Consider the following 23,904-nt stretch of genomic DNA (forward strand, 5'->3'; position numbering starts at 1 on the left):
AAAGAAATAACTAACTAAATACAATTAAAATATATGTACAGTTTTATTCAATAATTAAACATAATTTGTGATTCTTTTTTATTACGATATAAAATGTGTAATATCAATTGCATAATAAGTCAGCGTTTTCCTCTATTAGTTATTACCGCACTGATAATTTCTTTCATATTAAAAAATAATTTAATTAAAAATGCTAACAAATCTTTCTGAAATTCCTTCCTCGGGCAACTGTTTCCCCTGTTTCAACGAAACATGTAAATGCATATCCCTTTTAAGGCACCTTCCACCCATCAGTCAAAAATAATTTTTTGCGTTTGATCATTGGCGGCGGCCCCGGCGGTCCAGTTGCACCCCCGGTGCAGCTTTCGGCAAGGCACGCCTCTGGCGACTGCGGCGGCAACATTCTGATAAATATTATAGAACTTTATAGAATTAATTATATATGAAAATGTGAAGCGTAATTAATTTACCTTCAAGAGATTGGCATCAGCAGTAGACGTCGAAGGTCCAGGTTGAGACGTATCAGGCTCCTCGACTTCTTGATAAAACCATATGAGTTTATTTCTCATATGGGGTAAGAATAATTGGTTTATTTCGTCCAGCTGATAATTTTTTGTTTAAAAAATCATTTAATTTGTTGTTTAATATTAAAAATCATTAATTACAAATCATCAAATATAAATGGTTCATTTACGAATGTAATTGCAAAATAGAAAAGTATTAATTCATAAAAAATATAATTTCAAAAATGATGACCGCGAACATGTTGTTATTGCTGATATATTACTGCTACAGAAAAAAAATCTTAAAAAATATACTATAAATAAAAAAACAAGTGATTTTGAATTTGACAGATCAAAATAAATGTATAATACTTCAAAATTATGAAAAATGATACAACTATATAAATCTATTTGTATATTATTACATTTAAAAAAGCATTCCTTTTATTCAAATTATATGACATATATTAGGAGTTTAAATCGAACTTCTTTGAATGAATATATAATGCCAATAAATTTATTTATTTATTTATTTTACAAGCCGTCGGTATAATAATATTATAATAAGGCTCAAGATGATATTTTATAGATGTAATATAATTTAATTAACTATTAGCTTTTATTATTTATTTATTTATTAAATAATTTATTTACTATAAACTTATTTATATTTAGTTGATTTTAATTATTTTTAAATATAACTAGTTTGTTTGTTGCGAGTGTTTTTTAAAAATTTAATAAGTATCTTTTACAATATAATTATTTTATTTAACAAATTTTAGGTTATTCTTATATTAACTTTTTAATTAAGTTTTTTCTTAAATTCCAAAATTATTTTTAATAAAAACTTTATGCAAAGTAAAAAAAATATATATTTGATGATTGCATTTGATGCATTGATGACTATTGGCTCAAGTTTAGGTTTAAATTATAGCACTTGTTTTGTTACATAAATACTTGATATGATATGATACATTAGGCACAGTATATAAATAATTAACCTATAAAACGACAACATTTTCTTACTATTTAAAATAATATTTAGGGTTTTTCAGTATTTACTAGACTTCCAACCTTTCAGCATTTATGATGCCTCAAGGCAAAAGAATTGGTGTTTTTGTTTCGATAATAGAAAAAGACAAAAAGTAGCATATTTTCTAATTAGTGAGTATATATGAAAAATTATTTTAACAATAAAACAATATTCATGTTTCATTTTATATTCGCATTCTATATTTTTGATCGTTAAAATACGATGACAAAAACTAAGATTGGGATTAGTCAGTTACGATCTGCTAAGTAACTGATGTATTAATTGTTATTTTATAGTATTTTATTGAAGAATAATACATAGATTCTTCGAGAAAGAAAAAAATGTAACAAATTTGCAGTTTTCATGATAAGTTATTTTACAATATTCCTACTTTACCAAAAAATATTTTTATTTCACCAACTATTGGTGAACCACTCGTTGCGTTCCAACGATTGCTAGAATGTTGGATGATTGGCGAATAAATAAATAAATAAATTTTTCAATCTATAAATACGGAAAATAAAGTATATTTTAAAACAAAAATAGTTTTTAACTGACTTTATAAATTTTATGAAAGAAGCAATTACCATATTTCCCTCGAAGACATGATCCATGATTTCATGTCTTGGCAATCCAGTGCCGTCGATAAGAAGCTGGAAAGTGTACTCGAGGCGCGGGTCCATCTCCCCGCGCCTCGCCTTTCGCTCGCATTCTTCACGCCGTCTCTGGAAAAAATAATAGTGAAAAATACATATGAGATATTATACATTTATTAAAATTAAAATTGAATAAAAAATGCTTTTTATAAGATGTATACAAAAAATCTAAACTATTGCTGTATAGTATTGTGTCTTGACACAATTACTGGTACTTCCCAATGTCGAAATATATTATGTTTTATATGTATTACGTTCAATACATATAAATACAATATATATGCAATTTTCAGTCACAATTTTAAACATTCTGTAATAATACAAACAATAACGCTTAGAAATCGTCTTAATTACTATAGATTAACAATAAAATATAGAATACAATATGCCTCGGAAAAATTTATCGATAATTAAATGAGTTATTCAAGTCCAGATGGTACATTATGTTAGTGTTTATAATATAAATGATATAAAAATCATTTCATTAATTTTGAGAAAAAATAAATAATGATGATTCAAAGAACTTATTAAGTCCCCAAGTGCATTCTATAAATTATTTATGTTATTTTAACTTTATTAAGTTTTATAGTTTATTGTCAATTGCGTTGCGATTCTTAGTATTTATAATATTAAAAACCAAATATGATAAATAGTAATATTCTCCTATGACTGACTTTGCATCATTTACTTTCAATTCAATAACTTAATCAATGAAGACAAAATTACATAACATATTACATTAATTATGAAAAACAATTTTAAAACTAGATGTAAACCTTCCGATATGTGTTAATAAATTAATAATAGTAATAGACTTAATTAATACGAAATAAGATTTAACATCTTTTCAAATAGAGATTACACCAATATTTAGAGAGTCAAAAGACTATTGGTACTACCAAGAGTGTTTCGATTATAAAAACTCACTCATCAGTTTGGTAGACCTTTCATAATTTTAGTTGTTAGTTTATAAGACCATAAACTCTACCACTGTGCAAAGTTTCATTTTTCCAACTATTAAATGTGACGAAAAGACTCAGTCGATCTTTACCTAAAGCTAATCAGCGCGATTACGAACTATAATGTCTTTCGAACAATTTTTAAATTTTTAAAATCGGTTCAGGATTTTTGGCGAAAAGGTCGATCTACAGTTTTGTAATTAATTATTTAAAAAATGTGAGTTCTTATAGAGTTTCATCGAATAGATTTTTTTTAAATTGCTGCTTTTATATTTAAGAGAACGTCAATGAAAGCTCATATTTCAGCATAGCATACATAACACACAACAAAAACATGTTTTCCAAATGTTGATGTCAAAGAATTCGGAATTACTTGAAACGTCGAAAAAATAGGAAATTAATGAATGGGATTTTTCTTAGTAGTGTAATGATTGTATTATTCTTTAAAAAAAGTCCAATATTTGATTTGAACATCAGCTTTTATTAGTGTAGTTCTAGCCGCTTGAGACATGTTACCACTTATTTTGCTACTGAGAATGCTTTTTTCTAAATATCTTCATAGTATTATAAATATATCTGTTCTCTCTAATTTTAGAATTATAGAAATTCCATTAATAAATATATGTGTATCAAATATTGTTAGATCCATCGATGAATTGCCTTCTAAAAGACGAAGCTGGTAGATCTGATATGTTCTGATTGCTGTTCAAAAATCTAACTGATCAATTATATATGTACATACACGAGTTCTTATAAAGGTACCTGTATCTTAAAATTGTCCATAAAACAGTGACAATAATAACAATACGTAATATATGAGTTATTCTTTAATTGTTTTTTAAAAAAAAATTGAATTTTCCATAAACCTTGATTGAAAACCATTTGATTTAATTTCACATATATTTTGGTCTGGTCATATTTTATTACATGTTCGAATACGTATTACTACCTATGCGGAAATTTCAAGTTTGTAAATCATGACAGTTATTGAACAGCAACGATAGTTACGAAATTCCATGTAGTTTTATTGCAGTGCGTGTTTGATATCGGTATATGCGATCCATTATTCGGTCACATATATCTACTACCATATAAATGGCAAGATTTTCAGTTCCAATGCAGGAAGGCAAATATATAAAGACAAATAGAACTCCAATGTTCACTGAGAATGTTATCGAAATATCAACATAAGAAGTAAAAGTGGAAAAGCAAGTAAATATGCAAGAAAAATATTGTAATATTGATAAACATAAGACTATTTATAAACATGAAACCTAATTCAAAAGTACACATTGGAGCGATTTACATGACGTCGTTGTTGATGCTTCGATAGTGGACTGTAATTTTTATTAATCGACGAAATGCAAAATCCCCACGGTGATTTTTTTAGAAAATGAAACTTCTCTTATATTCACATTAATTTTATTCTATATACTATTTTACAAGACACCTCCTTATTCTTTGCCTGTTAATGCTAGACTGAATATCCATTTGAATTCCAGGCCCGACGGAATACATTTTATTGACATATTTTATAACCTAATTATATGAGCCGTCGAACCTGGGCAAGATCGTCCCTGTTTACGGGATTAACAAACCTTTTCCTAGCCGTTATATGTAATAATATTTTATAATGTTACAGCGACGGTCGCACCAGATGTTCTGGTTTAAAAATTATCCATTCTCCGCCGCCTTAATTATTCACTTATAATTAAGATCAGTATGTATATAAGTATGTAATTTTACAATGGCATTATGTACTAATTAAAATTACTAATTAAAGTAATTGTGAAATTATGTGAATGTGTTGATCACAACAGTTTATATAAAAAAGGATTATTGACAAATACCAAAATGAATTTCATAGTAAAACATAATTCTTAATACTAATTTTAAAATAATTGTACTGTGTAAATAATGAAAGTACAGTGATATATTTATTTTATAAGAAAAAAAAATTCTATTCTACATCTCCTACCGGTAATGGGCACAATTTAACAATTGGCCTTATAAATATGCCATTTTTTGTTTTAACTGTAGCTACTCTCACATTTTTATCTTTGCCGATTGCAGTGCCTATAACGCGACCCAGTAACTAGCTTAATGGAGGTAAATTATCTTCCTTTAAAAGAACTATGTCGTCTACTTTTAAATTTTTTGAGGAAGTTTTCCATTTGTAACGACTCTGAAGCTGACCGAGATACTCTATGGACCAACGTTTCCAAAATTTATCTTTTAATTGATTAAGTTGTTGCCAAAGTGATAATCTACTCAACGTTACATCGATTAAGCTGGGTTCCGGAAATGCGGTAAGTGCTTCACCTATCAAAAAATGTCCGGGGCTTAAAAACGTCGGTTTATTACTACCATCAAAAACACTTGTAATTTCCTAGCCGTTATATGTAATAATATTTTATAATGTTACAGCGACGGTCGCACCAGATGTTCTGGTTTAAAAATTATCCACACATAGAGGTAGATTTTCTTCAATCGACCACTGAGAACTTTTTTGTACTGTTATTTTTTGCGTATTAAGTGAGCTTGTTTACTTATATATTGCTATAATTTGTCATTTTGAAAATACTAAAGCATATTCAGTATAGAATAATTATTTGATTGCAACAACTCAATACAATATTGAATTAAATATCATCAAAGAAATCATGCTCTTTCTTCAACTTGTAGACTTACTCAATAATATTTATCACGAATTTTAATAACTTGTAAGTCTACTTTTTTGTTATGGTTTAGGCATATTTTTATATACTCGTATATTTATACATTATTTTTTGCATGGTACTAGGTATTTTGAGCTATGAACAGCTACAAAAATTGATAAAAAAAATTTCGTAAAATTCACTTTCACTTAAAATGCCAAAACAGAACTTATTTTCCCTCCAGAAAATCAAGAATTTTTCTTTCGATATTTGAAATAATTCTATATCACCAAAATTGGTGTGTGAGAAATGACTACACCGATTTCAAAAGTTTTAAAACATTTGATGAAACTCACTAAGAACTCGCATAGTAGTTTTGCTCGACGATCAGCCAGCCGTTTCTACATAGTTAATAGAGAAGTGCAAAGTTTTTCGTATACGTTTTCGCTAATAGTAAAGTGATTTTAAAAATTCCAAAACTTTTTGTAAAAAATTAGTTGGCAATCGTGATGATTAGTTTTTGGTAGAGATATGAGCTGGGCTATTTCTTTATAGTCATTTGTTTTTTTGCCGAAATTTGCATAGCAATAAAGTTCATGGTCTTAAAACACATCCTAAAATATAGACCTACAAAATGTAGTTCAATATTAAAATTCATTAAAATTTGGCGTTAAACTTTAAGGAAATGACACACCTAGTTTTACATAAAGACCATAAATGCAAAACAAGATATTTTGGTATTGTTTATAATTTAGTACTCACAGTGAAATGTAAACTATGCAATAAATATTATTTATACATCAAGATTATCTGTTCCATATATCATAACTAAAAAACATTTAATTAATTAAGAGCTTGTAAATCATATACAGTGCATTCTTTATTCACTTGTATGTTTGGGTTTGTATACAACTCTACATTGATATTACTAATATTTTGTCATTGCTGATCTCTCTCATGTCATAATACATATAATTTTTTAACAATTTTTGATAAATATACCATAGAGTTATATTAGAAACCGTCAGCAAGACTAGTTATTTTTTATTGTTTTTTTATATTTTTTTAGCAAGATTAGTATTTAGTTCTTTATGAAATAGGCTAAAATTGCAAAATAAATTAACAAAACACCTGTAATATCTCACTAGCAGAGATTTCTTCTTCAGATTCCTCTTCACTACCTCCCTCACCTGGTTTTAAATTATGCACAAACATAATTGAATATTAGAAATAATTAGATGTTACCACAAGTTTAAAAAAAATAATTTAAATATTATATGGAAATAATTAATTTCGGAACATATTAAGTAGATCACTTATATATAGCTCTTAAAGCACATTACGATCACTTTTCTATAGCTCTTGATCAAAGTAAAAAAAGCAATTTTAAGATATAAATTAAATGTATTCCACAATGATTACACTACACTATAAGTATTGCAACATTTTTGTTAATTTATTAACGATGCAAATAATATTTGCATCATTATTTAGTTTTTTCTTAATTTTCAATAAATTTCTTCGTATGTCTTAAAATATCCTCTCACTATAAGGTTTCTTGTGGGACTGACATATGAAAACTCAAGTTATATCACAGAAGATATGTACAATATATTTGGTCACGGAAACCGCTCTGTAAACATTTTCCTGACAGCCTAAAACTTTGATTTTGATATCTTCTTATATTAATAAGTTTGGCCAAAGTTTACTTTAATAGATTATGTAAATTTGGAACGAATGTTAAATATTCTGTTAGGGGAGATGGATGTAGGTTGTACAAACTAGCAAATTAGTTCATTTGATTTTGTAATTTTCTTTAAAGACATCGAATATAGACATACCTTTTCCTGACATTTTTTTACAGCATATAATCACAAGACTGTTTTTTTATTTTGAAATAATATCCATTATTTTTTGTGTAAATTCCTTTATTGCTTTTTTATCAGTTTATATTATACTTTCCATCAGTATTACCAGCACATATCAAATCACTCAATCACGTCTTTGTTCTTCTATGTTCCAAATGTGTACTTTGGCAATTTCTTCTACAAGTACTGATTTTTGCATTTTGCAGTCACCGTTATTTAAAATTCTGACAATTATTTATATCTCTCACAGAAAGTCACAAATTTTATAAATTTAAATTGACAACTCCTTTATTTGCTTTATTTTTATAATATTTATCATATCATATTTATTCAATGATGTTCCTAGTTTTAAGTTTCTTTATATATGCAATAATTATATATTTTAATATATATTAAAATTTCAATATATTTCATAAATATAAAATCTTTCAATGAAACTATTGAAGATTGAGCAACTGCGTGCATCGTATGAAAATTGTGTCTTGGTACCGTATAAAAAGGGTACGTTACAGTTTTCGATCAAGATTATCATAAACTGGATATGTCATTACAGGACCAATAACTCATAAATCGATTTTAAAAAAAACTGTATTTGATATCGCTTTGTTTGAATATAAGTTCCTATCAGATATTACATATACAATAAAATAAAATCGATTCATAAACTTGCATTAATACAACTATGTAATATGTAATTTTATTATAGGGAGTACGTGGCACAAGGGGTGGGGTTAGAGCTTTGACCTAACGTTTGCATTACAATTAGGAAAAGCCAAGTGTTTGATTGCCTTCTAATAAAAAATATATCAGAACTAGAATATTTCCTTCTAATTAATTAATAAATTGCAATTATGACAAATAAAAATAAACCGTTCGTAGTTCAGTAAGAATCTAGGAATTGCATCTACTAGGGTCCAGGTTGAAATCAGTAATGTTTAAAAAAATGATAACAATTTAATCGAACCTTTACAATATAGTAATATATAATATATCAATAGTAATTGTAATATGTAATATATAATGATAACTAGTGGGGTGTATGGCATCGTGCCTTATGGCAAATTGCTGGAACTTCCCGTACCGTAACGAAATGTTCGAGAAATATTGAATGTTTTCAAATAGATTATTATAAATATTGTAACATTGTTTAATATTTATAAGAATTATATAAACTAAATTGCAAAGTTAAAATTATTTGTTTGAAGTATATTAGAACTTTAGTCGGAATTGAAAATAAAATCTGAATTATTTTCGATATATAAAAACCAATTATTTTGTTAAAACAAGCAGAAAGTTCTTTGAACCATTCAAACCGGACGCTTAGTTCTCTTAAAAACTGCCATTTTTTGCTGGGCCTGCCTTTGCCAAAAACTAATAACCATTTCTCCCAATCATTACAAATTGAATGTTTTTTGGATCATTCAAATCGGATACTCCGTTCTCTCAAAAACTCGATTTCTATTTTCTGCACTCTTTGCTCTTTATCTCTGTAACTGCTGGGCCTGCCTTTGCCAAAAACTAATCAGCACATGTCCCTATCAATAGGAATCGAATGTTTTTTGAACCATTCAAATCGGTTGATCCGTGCGCCCGAAAACGTGGTCGAAAAATTGTATCTATACATGCACACAACACACACACATCCATTATTTTCTGAGGTATGCCAAAATGTTCAGATACCTTCAAAACGTCGAGAAATGTAAAAATTTTCAATTTCAATTTTTGGACGATTACAATAACTTACCCTACGAGAAGTTAATAATAATTAATAGTAATATTTAATTATAATATATTTCTGAGTGTTTAACAGATACACCTACCAATAAATTATGGCAGAAATAAACTTACCGGTACTCTATGAGTAGTGCCTTTATGAAATCTGCGATTCGCCATTTTCAGTAATTTTTCACATTTTCTTCTTAACAATATAATTTAAAAGCAATCAATCAAAATTAAAATATAGTTAGTTAATTTTTATAATTTTATTAACTGACTGATTAATATGATTCGATTATTGAAACTGAATAAAAAATATTTAGTAAAGAAAACTATCCGAAAAATATGAAGAAATAGATAAAAAGTAATTAATGATAATTTTAACGCAGAATATGTATAAAAATAAACTTATTTGAAATAAATATTAAATATAATGTTAACAGAGTTTTTTTATTAAAATCAATAGTTTATAACAAAGTATAATACAAAAAAATATAATAATGTTGGGCTATCTAAATTAAAATCAATGCACCGCACAATTTGTTTGCTCTATGCTTATTTTTTTATATCTACTCTATAATATAATATTAAGTCAGATATTCCGTTTTCTCACATTAAATAATTTACTGTATCATCCACAAAACTTTCAAGAGCAATGGTTTTCATAAGTAATGTAATTGTCCTATCGTATTATGCAATATACTCGAGCATAATGCAATGAAAGTAGTTATAATCAATTTATGGAAAACGTTGAAACTTCTTACTTTAGTTATGAGAACAAATTATAACTCATAAATAAAAACATTATTGTAAATTATGTAAATTATGTATAGGTTTGTAACTCGAAGGATGTTGCAAAAAGGTTTGAGATAACAATGAAATATACAATTCAGGCTAAAGAATTTCTTTTGGATATAAATTTAACTATTTTTGAAATGCTATTAGATAACTAAATTCTTTGTTAAAGTTCGGTATTAACTCAAAACAATGCATGTGCAGTTAAAACTAATGATAAATTTTGTATAAAAATCTAGTATAAATACTTTACCTTATATATTTAATAATAAGGTACAGTATTAACCCAAAACAACGTTCTTTCAAAATATTTATAGAAACTATTAATAAGTAACATTAATAAACTTTAATTTAAATTAATAAAATTTATAGAAACTATTACAAGTAATAATATTAATAATTTACTGTAATTGAAAATTTAAAACATTTGTTAAAAATGCAAAAAATTTAAAACGATTTAAAATAAGCCCATATATAAATAAATTGTTGCCTTATGTTATTTATATGACATTCATATATGAATGGAATGCTAACGATCGAGAGCTTTTTACACAAAAAAAGTTAAATAAATTTTGACATGAGTTTTATAGCAAATCTATTTATTTCGGCTAAAATCATAGCTTTTATGCAATATCAAATAAATCTATGGTATTTAGGTAAGCCATATTTTAACCTGGTTTAATAATATAATGAAATATAAGCACAGGCCTTATACATATATATTATATATGTATTAAGGTCTATGAATATAAGTCTTACTCCTAGATAATATTAGAATATGTTATATTCATAAAATAACATAAACAAACAAAAAAAATAAAAATCATACATACATAAGAGTATAAAACAAATGGATGTTAAATTAACCTATATAGAAAAATGATAAAAATGCTAATATGCGATCGTTAGTATTCAATTGATTTTTGATATAAGTTTATTTTAAGTGCATATAAATATACAGGGTGTCTCAAATCTTGACAAACGGAGTGATAGAATTAACTTTAACTGTCAAAAAAAAAATAGAAAAAAAATGATCTCCGTAGTTTTGAAATTATGAGCTTACAAGTGCGATCTAGAGCTTTCGTAAAATTATGACCATTGTTTTTCTAATATTTTTATTATTAACAAATTTTATTTTAGATATTATTTTATTATTATTATTTGCTTTTATTTTATATTAATTCAACATACTGATATCATTTTAATGTAAATACTATCCTTTATTTTGTACTCTATTTTATTTATATTTATGTTGTTGTTCATTAATGTTAATGTTTAGCAGTTGTAACAAATATTGTAATTAAAAAAAAACAAACTTCGTGAGATAATTTTTTTTTTCTAAACTTTTCAGGACAGTTAAGTCAATACTATCACCCCGTTTTGGCTTGACATCAAGGTCTGAGATGCCCTATATATAGTTATATTATTTAAAATTTAATTTTATAATACATACTAAATATGAAAATAATTATTAAAAAAATTAAATATTAAAAAAACTCGTTTAATTTAGTCAATCAATATTTTATGAACCGATAACAAAATGAAGAAACTCTTCTACTCATATTTATTACCAATATTATCTCAATAAAACATATCACTTTTCATAATCATATAATCCTGTCAGTATTATTATAAATCACTTTCTGCGCGAATAAGAAATACATCAATAAATCGAAGTCGTAAAAATAACCGATCGTGTTTATTTCCACATAATTCACGGATATTTGGATATTCAGAATAGGATAGATGGATGTAAAAGCTCAACTAAAGATTGATTTTTCTTCGTCGGATTTTACGCATTTTCCACACATATTCATTTACCAACACCTCCAAGTGCAACTTACGATCACGCACGTGGTGAACTCAGGTTGCACCGTTGTTAGGTCAAAGCACACAGGTTGTTAGGGAAATAAATAAATATTGTTGAATATGACTGAATAAAATCTTATAAAGCTCTTGATAGAGAAAATTCCTATAAATTCTTCTAATCACTTGTAAATATTAAAACAAATGTATAGCATTTCCAGCAAAGTTTGCAACACATTTGCATAAATCATAATATAATATATATAATTATAAAGCAGCAATAAGAAAAAAATAAACAAAATTTAAATGCCATCTAATGCCGTTTTTCTTTAGAATTAGCAAAAAGTGCAAAATCTTCCAAAAGATATCAGTTGGGAATAGTGTTTATTACCTTTCGGTAAAGATTGACGGAAAATTTTTTTCGTAATTAATTGTTTAAAAAAATATCGATTTTTATGAAACATTGCATCATGATAAAGTTTATGTTCTAAATTATTATTCTAAAATATCATAGCCCAAATATAATGGACCACTTTCTTAGGATATATAATTCCGTTCTGTGTTTACTGATCGCCGTTGACGTCCACAATTAAACAAAAGAGATTTTCAGAACTAGAACCAACTTTCGAACAACTTTATACTTGTTAACTTTCCGTAGGGTGAGTTATTGTATTCGTCCAAAAATCGAAATTGAAAATTTTTACATTTCTTCACGTTTTGAAGGTTTCTGAGGCGTACCTCAGAAAACATGGATGTGTGTGTGTGCGCGTGTGTATTTCTGTATGGATACAATTTTTCGTCCACGTTTTCGGACGCACTGATCAACCGATTTGAATGGTTAAAAAAACATTCGATTCCTATTGAAAGGGAGATATGCTGTCTAGGCAAAGGCCATGTCCAACCGTTTCGGAGATACGAAGCAAAGAATGCAGAAAATAGAAATCGAGTTTTTGAGACATCGGAGCATCGAATTTGAATGATCCAAAAAACATTCAATTCAAGGGGAGAAGTGGTTATAGTTTTTGGCAAAGGCAGGTCCAGCGGTTTCGGAGATACGGAGCTAAATGTGCAAAAAATGGCAGTGTTTGAGAAAACTAAGCGTCCGATTTAAATGATTCGAAAAATCATTCTAAAGAACTTTCTGCTTGTTTTAACAAAATAATTGCTTTTGGAAAAAATAATTTTTGATTCAATTTTTTTTTTCAAAAAAAATTTTTTTTGTATATCGAAAATAATTCAGATTTTAATTGTAATTCTGACTTAAATTCTAATATACTTTACACAAATATTTTCAACTTTGCAATTCAGTTTATATAATTCTTATAAATATTAGACAATGTTACAGTATTTATTTGTAACAATCTATTTGAAAACGTTTAATATTCCACGAATATGTTGTTCAGGTACGGAAAGTTTCAGCAATTTGCCTTAGGGCATGATACCACACACACCACTAGTTTATCTAGGCTTTGAAACTAGAACAAAATGTATTAAATTATTCAATAAGTAAATAGTTAAAATTTTATAATTATCAATAAAAAATTGTGAATTTTATATCGAATGGATAAAAGAACTACTGAGTTATTTTTTCCAACATGCCCGTGTAGTATACAATGTCCCTTTTCGGCCGACTATTGTAAATTCATCAAATTTATTGAATGTTTTTTACTGGACAGTTGTAAATAAAAGAGATAATAAAAAAAAATTTAATGCAATTGTAGATAAAGTACAGCGAAAAGTGCATTTTCGAAATAAATGATGAAATTTTAATCTAGGTAGCTAAATAAAGTTCATGCAACTTGCCTTAACAAAAAAGTCACTCTTAGTTATCATCATGTCTGGATAACTGAATAATTAAGATCCCTCTATACTTTTAGGGTGATAACTAAATAATTCATTGTCCTATTTATTGTTGTATATTTGATCAATAATTTAATAAAAAATATTTTAATTAATACTGCTTGATATAAGGTTGTGCAACATATAGCAAACGATTAAACCGTGTCATCTGAATATTGTTGCAATACTTAGGTAATACACTTACAAAAGCTGGTAACATATACATGTTCTTACAAATATTTTAATTATTCAAGATCTTATCTTATAAATAGTTGTATATATACTTAATATTTTGCAAAGAATATTCTTCGTTGTCCCATTTCCTTACAAAGTAAATTGTACATTTATATTGATGTTTTTGTACAATTTTCTATTTGTGTGAGTAGATGAAATGAATTAATGTCTTGTACAAGGCAGTATTATAATGCGGTTTATCATGTCATTTTTTATATTGGCATTTATTTATAGAGATAATCGATTGTAAAGCATTATTCTCATAAATTGAATTCGAATAATGCAGATATATAATCAATCGAACAGATAAAATATAATTTAATATACTTCTTTAATATATTTTTTTTTGTTAATAACACTTTATGTTCTGATTTAATTGAACGATCTGTTTAATTAAATTCTAACCATAATCGGTGATATATTTATAGACATATGTTTAATATTTAGGGCATTCATTATCACTGAATATGGTTTAAATTTAATTAATCAGATCGATCAATTAAATCAGAACATTCTAAATATTTACGAAACATTTTACTAAGAATATTCGTAGTAAAATATTTCGTAAATATTTAGAATTGCAGTGAAGTAAGTAGTTTTATATAAATAATGTATTGCAAAACACCAAAATTGTAACAAAATACATAATGTATTTGGTTGAAATAAAAAAATCTTGAAATATGTATAGTAAATCACTGAAAAATATGTTTATGTTCAAAAATAAATTTCTTGTTTATTATATTTACATATTTATAAATTAAATATAATAATAAATATAAATACTATTTAATATTAATATATCATTTTTCATTAATTTCAAGTTTTTTTAATATTAGTTTACCAATTGACAAAATCCGTGCTTTTTACTTAAATAGAACGAAAATAAATTAATGAATATAAGAATAGTGCTTTGTTCACAACTTGTTAAAATCATAATGTCTCATTAATAATTGTGAAGTTTCCATTTTCATCTATTTGGCTCAATAAATAATTACTAAAAAACTAATAAATAATATGTCGCTGTTCATAATTGCTAATATGTTTAGCCATTCGAATAATTCATTCAAATAATTCGTTTCATTATGAATAAAATTTATAATATAGCTTGTTGCTAATAAATTATTATATAATCAATAAATCTTACATTTGGGATAAAATATATAAATCGTTAGATAAATTGATGTTTATGCAATCTGAAATTGTTTAAAGGATATTTATTAAATTAAAGAGGTAAGATTGCTTAGCAGGATTTAATACTACATTTTGAATCAAATATGAGAAAATCACCATTTTGTGTATGAGAAAATATCTATCAAGAAAAGTAGATATTTAATTTAGCAAGAACTATAATATTTAATAACATTTTAAAAATTTCACAATTATTTAATTATTTGAACAGCATGATATGCTAATGTAATTAATTAAATATTGTTTAAAAATAAATATAAAAATATTAATTAAATATAAATATAAAGAATATAAAAAAAATTGAAATTTTATAAATTTACCTTGCTGATTTCGTCATCTTCATCAGGGGGTATATCCATTGCAATATCACAAAATGTTATTTTATAAAAAACGCATTACCTCACGATATAAAAATGTTTTAATTAAATTGAAGTAAATAAATGTTCACACATCACTTTAAATACACTTAGAATTTATCTAATATATTATATATTTATATATTAATATATTAATTAATAAAATATTCTATTAAAATTAACAAGATTAAATAATTAAAATTAAATAATTATTTGCACTCATTACATTCTCAAACTGCAAACATTCAATTTCGCATAGAATTTATAACAACATAATTTCGATTATTTATTATTGTTTGATAATATATGTAAAGCAACGCGAACAACCGTTTTCTATATTTGCTGCAGAAAAGTGGCGATGACATTAGTTCCTAACTTAAAGCATTCGAAGACACGACATCACGAATTATTTCCTATTTATCGTGCTCGCAAACTCAAATTATATTGAATTTTCGATCCTTGTTGGCAAAAAATAATTATTCAAATTATTATAATATTATTAATAAAACAAATAATAAATAAATAGATATAAGCTCTGTAAGGTGTCCTTAATATCGACATTTTCGAATTTCCTTGCTCCCAAGGGCTCAATTGGTTCCAAATTGATAAAAAACAATTCTCTGAAAGTTTTAGCCCTTAATATTAACTTTTAAATAGTGCACAATTCAATCAAACTTAGCGACAAGTTCTGAATGAAAAACATTTATTTGTTCGCTAAATTATATCTAAAAACATTTTTAAAATTTTTGAAGACTTTTTCATGCTATTTCCAAAACTTTGATTGAATTGCGCACTATCTAAAAGACAATATTAAGAGATAAAACTTTGAGAGAATTGTTTTTTATCAATTTGGAACCATTTGAACCCTTGGGAGCAAGGAAATTCGAAAATGTCGATATTAAGGACCAACCTAATGTTCTGCATACGTATACATTTTGAATATTTATAAGCATCCCAAAATAAAAAGAATGCCGATTTTTATTTATCTTTTAATATACATTTTTCAAATTCAATTTGAGGATAAGTCAAGCAAACTAAAATAAAACAAAAATAACTAGAAGACAGATATGAATTTTTTTCAGTTTTTCTTAAAATAGAAACGCAACTATGTTTTGAAATTATCTGAAAAACAGTAAATAAATATTCTCTAATAATTAAATAATATATTTCTAACATTTCATAATTGTAAAATTTATGTTGACTCTAAGTTTGTCTTGATAAAATAAAATTAAAAATACAAAACCCCCAAAAATGTAAATAATACTTATATTCCAAATTTTATAATATTATTAATAGTGTAGTGTTAATTATACTTCAACAATCAAAATTATTATTAAATTGAATATTTTATAATGAAAAGTTATTTTTAGTAAAAAAAATAATAATAAATTGCAGGAGAGTATATTAAAGTAATAAAAACTTTTGACTTTTATTATCTTTCTTTAATTTTTAAAATGAATGGTATCGATTATAAATATTGTTTTTGCTATATCGTCATAAATTTTTGTGTATTTTTATTTTAAATTATTTATTATGCTTATGGTTTTTGATTTTGATATTAATAAATCAATGTTTTTATCTTCAAAGTTACTATATATGCGACAGGACTGACTCAGCAAAAAAAATATAATACTAGATCCATAGACTAGATCCAACTAGATCATATAAGATATTTTAAGAATTTTGAATATTTTGAATGTAATAAACAATGCAAATAAATATAGTTTTTCCAATAATTCACAGACAGTTTTTCACGCATGAGTAAATCACATACCAATATTTTAAGTTTTATATGAAAATGCAATCACATTCTATACTTATTTCATAAGACCCTATGAGATTAAAATTACTGTAATCAATTTCATATTTATTGCGTATATTATGAATTATTTCAATTTTCAGCTCTAGTTTACTTTATCTTTTATTTCGCACGATTTATTTTTTATTTCAGTTTTTAATCTTTTTTCTGGTTGATTTGCAAATGCGCCCAAAAAAATCATTTCTTCAGCACTAAACGGGGTTGGCGTGTTTTAATGAACGGATATAATAATGACAATCGTGCCATCCATACACTAAACCAGTTCTTCTGTGCATGAACTGGTTTTAAGGGTGAAACAGCATTTATTGAACATTCAAGCGTTATTACAACAATATCATAATACTAATTTTATATTAAATTTGTTGGAACATTACTTATACAATATTAATAAAATTTAACTATTTTTTTATCTTGATATGAAAAATTTAATATTATGTTAATTTAAAATGTACGTATACATTCTTCGACCATTTTGCACTTATATACCCGAAGCTCTAAAACGATTGCAATCATCTTTTCATGCTTTTGAAATAATCCGATACGTGCAAATTTCCCTTAATGATTAATCGGTAATAATAGTAACATTCAATTTAAAAATATATTAAAAACATCTGTTTTTTTTTTTAATTTTATATTTGCCACTGAGAAATTGCAGTGTTGAAATTATAACATTAACTAGTGGTGTATGGCATCGAATATTAAATGTTTTCAAATAGATTATTATTATAAATATTGTAACATTGTCTAATATTTATAAGAATTATATAAACTGAATTGCAAAGTTGAAATTATTTGTTTAAAGTAAATTAGAACTTTAATCAGAATTAAAATTAAAATATGAATTATTTTCGATATACAAAAAAAAATTTTTTTTTGAAAAAAAAGTTGAAACATTTTTTTTTTCCAAAAGCAATTATTTTGCTAAAAGAAGCAGATCTTTGAATCATTCAAATCGGACGCTTAATTCTCTCCAAAACAACCAATTTTTGCACATTTAGCTCCGTATCTTCGAAATGGCTGGACCTTTCCAAAAACTAATCATCTCTTCTCTCAATTATTACACATTGAATTTTAATTAGATCATTTCAATACTCCGTTCTCTCGATTTGTATTTTCTGCACTCTTTGCTTCCTATCTCCGTAACGGCTCGACCTGCCTTTGCCAAAAAATAATCAGTACATCTCCCTATCAATAGGAAGCGATTGTTTTTTTAACCATTCAAATCGGTTGATCCGTGCGCCCGAAAAAAATGCGGACATACAAAACACACACACACGCATCCATTTTTTCTGAAGTATGCCAAATTGTTCAGAAACCTTCAAAACGTAAAGTTTTTCATTTTTGATTATCGGCCCATTACTATAACTACCCTGCGGAAAGTTAAAAATAAAAAATAAGGTAGGGAAGGTTCGTGGGCTGAGTTAAACTCTAACTTGATTCAGGGAAAAATAGTGTGAGAAATTTCCCATTTCCATTTCACACCACAGTACCCGAAATGGGCTATTTTCATTGTAAACATATACTTGATTTATATTTTGAATATATATTAAATGAAAATGGATATCGCTACTGCATATATATACAATGTTTATATGTATGTATATTCTATGAATGTATGTATTTTATATGAATGTATGTCGAAGAAAAGTCAAATTGGTGCTCAAACGTATGGAAGACCTAATAAATTTTTCTTTTTAATATCTGGATGGATGGCTGTTCATATTAATAGTTAAAAAAATTGACCATTTTAGTAAATCGTTGCTTGGCGATCATATGGCAATTAAGTTTATGGTCTTAACAAGCCTACGACACTAGAATGAAATAAAATAATAGTTCAATAGAATATTAAATTATAATTATTATAATAATTAAAATATTATTTTAGAATTGAATAATAGAATAGTAAATCTTAAAAGCTTAGTCAAGTTGTTTCAATATTCGCTTGAGGCAATAAATTTTTTTTGAAAATTCTTGGAGGAGATTTTGATATAAGCGAATCAAAGCAAGTACCTTCAGAAGTAGTACCTCGGCGTTTTGGTGATCTTTTGTACTGGTCCAGATATTATAATTAATATATAATAATTAATATATAATAATTTCACTCTACTAAATCTCTCAAGTCTCTCACCAAATTTCTATTTAGTCTAGACTTGTACCCTTTTATCGAAAATTTTATACAGATGACACTACCAAAACTATTTATAAAAGTTGAGTGATGTGGATAATTTGTTGACATTTTTATCAAAATTTATCCGTTAAATTAATTATGAAGGTTCATTAAAATTTCAAATTTTGTGAAAGCAGAGATCGGAAAGCTTTAACTTTTACTATAAGTCATGAAGCAAATTCTATAAAATAATTAAAATAACACCGAATGACGTGGAAGTTTTCATAGGTTAACTTTCTATGTTAAGAAAATTATATACAAATTTATGAATACTTATATGAATAAAACTACTAAAAATGTTTGAAGTAAATGATGTGCAAAGTAATTATCTTTTAGTCATTAAATTAGTTTAGTTTTAATATGTGTAATTCTACATTTATTAATATTTCAGAAATTGGTGTGGGATTGGCAGGATTTGGTATAGCATTTCTCTTTCTGGGTGTTTTGTTACTATTCGATAAAGGATTACTTGCAATTGGAAATGTAAGATATAATAATGTCTTAAATAATAAGTTGTTGAATGACATCATTTTAAATATGGAGATTCTGGTACTTAAAAACTATTTATTAGTTTTGCTCGCTTGTTTCAAAGCAAAAAATGTGTCTGTATATAAGAAGCAATAAGAGAAATATTAGTTTCACGTTTTTTTTTACCAGCACTGCATAACTTCTATGTGGTAAATAAATGTATCATTGTTTAACGCTAGAGAAACAATTATTTATTTTCAAATAAAGTAAATTTATGTCCCAAGTACTTTGGCTTGAAATAATTAACTTTTTAGTGAGAAATTATAATTGATATGTATATATATATATATATATATATATATATATATAATAAAAGATCAATATAAAAGTTGTAAGAAGATAACTAAGATTATAAACATGACTATTGAGATTAAAACTTTTTATGCATAAAGAGCTCGAATCTTCTTGAGCATGCAACTTTACCTGATACTATTTCTGCTGATCGCATATGTCCTTTTCATATTTCCAATTCGTCTTCATATCAATTCGATCACAGGGTACAAGCATTTTTAAGATGTATTTAATTTATTTCAGTAAAATTTATACTGATTATTCCATCAATAATATGTTGAATTTTACCATGGCTCATATCTATCGTATTTAGCATTTTGATCTAAAAGAATAAAATTAACATGTATTTACTTATATACATATATAACTACTTAATATTTTTTAATGAATAATTAAATTGATATTTTCTATATTTGCCTATGTTTCATAATAATTTTAAATTATGAATATGTTTATGAACTAAAGACCTTATTATAAAGAAAATCTTTATCAATAACTTAAAAGCATTTAAAATTAAATAATACAGAAATTTATAATGTATATTGTTTATTCCAGATTCTCTTTATATGTGGCTTAGCTTGTGTTATAGGATTGGAAAGAACATTTAGATTTTTCTTTCAAAGGCATAAAGTTAAAGCATCAATATGCTTTTTCGGCGGTATTATTGTAGTTCTAATTGGATGGCCATTGATTGGAATGATCATAGAAACATATGGATTTGTTCTACTTTTCAGGTAAGTCATTGAAATAAAATTTTCTTAAAACTTGTATTCAAATTGCAGCAAAACTTTTATATCATTGAAAATTTTATATTCGGACATAAGTCTTTTAAAGTTTCTGTTTAATGAATATTAAATGGATGTTAAAACCAATAATTTGAATAATGAATAAAATCACATTAAAAAGTTTGGTAAGCTGATGTTAAAGAATCTTTATGTTGATTTCAGTGGATTCTTTCCTGTTGCGATTAACTTTTTAAGAAGAATACCCATCTTAGGCACATTTTTAAATATGCCAGGAATAAGTAGTGTAAGTAAAAAAAACTATCAGATTTTAATAATCAGATTATAATAAATATTAATTTAAAAAATGTAAATTGCAGATAGTAGATAAATTGGCTGGTGATTCTAATAGAACAACGGTATGATATCCACTCTCTCCTGTATAGATATAATTCACAAAAACTTTATTAATATATGTAAATAAAATGTTCTATGTGGTATGTTCAATATTAATTAATTAGTTTTATTACAGTAACTGTACCGATTTTTATTAATGCCATTGTAGTTATAAGAATTAAACGCGGAGGAATCTTGTCAGCAATCACATTTTTATGTTCAAAAATTATGATTTGTATGTTCCAACAAATCATATTTTAAATTGACATGTGTTTTTGCATGAACTATATTATATTAGGGCAAATATAATTTACTATAACTTAGTACAAATTTAATTGAATTAAAATACAAGAATTTGTTAGTCAATATAAAAGTACTATCTATATCAGTGTATCATAAGTGTAAGTTCTGTAATTAAGTCTGGTAATACAAACCATTTAATATAAAATTTTCAATTCATTCTTAATGAAAACGAAATTATAATTCCTACCTTTCTTCACATTTATAACATGATGCAGTCATGTACAATATGTCTAAAATAACATGTATTGCAATAACTGCTTAGCTGTTCACAATTCCTGTTTCTTTTTCAATTTCAACTCTCATTACATGTTAATGGCTACAAAATGATCAAACACATGTATTGTTTTCACTGATTATTATGTTTAACTAACAAATTAAAAGAAAATTCTGACCACTAATAGGTAAAACATTTAGCTCATATTTGTTTGTCATGCACACCACATACTTGTGAACTAGTTCAATGTAGGCAGCACAATGAATGTTGGTATTATAAAATTAAAAAAACATTGCACAAACTCAATTTGTAGCAAATGCAGACATAAATGTTAACTTTTATTTTTGTAGCCTTCTAAATTGTGATTTTGCTGACTTATATTTTGAACATGGGTTTCTCAAACTGGGACCTGCAATTAGGAACAGAAGGAACAAGGTATACATGAAAAACACATTGTATCCGGTCCATACAACTCTAAGCTTTCCAACATTTGTATTTTATTCAAATAAATATAAATAAAAATCATAATTCGACAATTTTACTTGTATTTATCTTAAACATATTTACAGTATTTCCTCAAAAACTGTTAAATACAATAAGTTAACTTAAATACATGGATGTTCTGAGAATGTGGATGAGCTCAAGATTGTAGAACTGAGTTTGATCTACACAATTTTTGCCTAAAAGGTTCGACTACTCAGAAAGCAGCCACCCGTGATTCCATACCGCCTCACATTTGACAATAAAATATATGTATAATGTTAAATAGGATTTTAATGGAAAAAAGCCAATTTAATACTTTAGCATTATGAATATGTATTTCCAAATTATTCTATAACGAATTTAACCTAAAATACAAGAAATACATATTCATAAATATACATATATTTTAATACAAAAAGGTAACTTGTGCAAAAATGAAATTCAAATACACTTGGTTTTGCTAATTTAAATTGTTTTTAGATTTTTCTCTTTTTTTGTTATGGTTGTTTATTGCTTAATTTACAACAATTTCTTGATTTCATCGTACAAGACCAAAACGAAAGCTCCACCAGTACCACGGAGGATATTGGAGAAAGCTCCCTTGAAGAAGGCACCACTTCCTTCTGTCTTGGCAATGGTGGCCCAGCAGTGCAGTGTTCCCTTGTACAACATTTCAGACTTTGCACGTCCAGACTGCATCATCATACGCCTACGGACAGTGTCGAATGGATATGACACAATACCAGCAACAGTTGTGACGGCCTGAAAAGTAAATTGGTTGATATATAATACTATATAAATGAAATTTATGTGATGTTTTGATTATATCAATGTAATATAATAATTTAATATCATATTTATACATTTCAGGATCATTTTTATAAATGAAAAATGAATTTGAATTCAATGAATATAGAATTCAAACTTACTTGTGCAATGGCCCAGCTGATAACTAATGGGGTGTTCTTGGGGTCTGGCAACATTCCACGAGCGGTGTCATAGAATCCAAAGTATGCTGCACGGTAGATGATGATACCTTGAACAGATACTCCAAAACCACGGTACAATCCAGGGAGACCATCAGACTTGAAGATTTTGGTCAAGCAGTTGCCCAATCCAGAGAATTCACGTTGACCAGCGCCTTTACCTACATCAGCGGCCAATCTGGAATTGATGTCCAAAACAATTAGAAGCCAGTTTAAATTATATTTTTAAGGCACAGTTATAGAGCTTATTTACATGAGCAAAAGTTAAATAAATTAAACTTTATTATACTAAATTTATTTTAGTTTAACAAAAAACAAAATTTAAGAGTAAAAAAATATAAATAAGCTACTGCAACCGAAAATCAACCTTCAATACAACTGAATA

At 26.3% G+C, this 23,904-nt stretch overlaps 3 protein-coding genes across 4 annotated transcripts in view; 1 reads left to right on the forward strand and 2 right to left on the reverse strand.

Annotated features, from left to right (window-relative positions):
* Positions 1 to 7,023, reverse strand: part of LOC113385978 (dynein heavy chain 5, axonemal-like) — a 28,928-nt gene extending 21,905 nt beyond the window's left edge. Inside the window, 3 exon segments of the mRNA XM_026623794.1 lie at positions 471 to 602; positions 2,124 to 2,261; positions 6,940 to 7,023. Coding sequence (XP_026479579.1) covers positions 471 to 602; positions 2,124 to 2,261; positions 6,940 to 7,023 — 354 coding nt within the window.
* Positions 7,024 to 19,693: 12,670 nt separating this feature from the next.
* Positions 19,694 to 22,806, forward strand: LOC113385430 (vesicle transport protein GOT1B-like). Of its 2 annotated transcripts, XM_026623276.1 has the most exons (6): positions 19,694 to 19,917; positions 19,988 to 20,079; positions 20,971 to 21,149; positions 21,363 to 21,444; positions 21,518 to 21,556; positions 22,401 to 22,806. In XM_026623276.1, the coding sequence occupies exons 1-6, from the start codon at positions 19,893 to 19,895 to the stop codon at positions 22,413 to 22,415; spliced, it is 432 nt and encodes a 143-aa protein (XP_026479061.1). In that variant the 5' UTR covers positions 19,694 to 19,892; the 3' UTR covers positions 22,416 to 22,806. The 2 variants fall into 2 exon arrangements, with proteins under 2 accessions (XP_026479061.1, XP_026479062.1); XM_026623277.1 differs by lacking the exon at positions 22,401 to 22,806 and having other exon boundaries at positions 21,363 to 21,448; positions 21,522 to 21,733.
* On the reverse strand, positions 22,526 to 23,735 carry LOC113385979 (ADP,ATP carrier protein-like; the record flags this gene model as incomplete). Its single annotated transcript, XM_026623795.1, has 2 exons — positions 22,526 to 23,295; positions 23,463 to 23,735. Coding segments are annotated over 2 exons (516 nt in total), but the record flags the coding sequence as incomplete, so codon positions are not given.
* Between the last annotated feature and the right edge of the window lie 169 nt (positions 23,736 to 23,904).

The sequence above is a fragment of the Ctenocephalides felis genome, unplaced genomic scaffold (assembly GCF_003426905.1).
Source record: "Ctenocephalides felis isolate EL2017-DRISC unplaced genomic scaffold, ASM342690v1 CF-g0.4_SCAFFOLD_03571, whole genome shotgun sequence".
NCBI classification, from domain to species: Eukaryota; Metazoa; Arthropoda; class Insecta; order Siphonaptera; family Pulicidae; genus Ctenocephalides; species Ctenocephalides felis.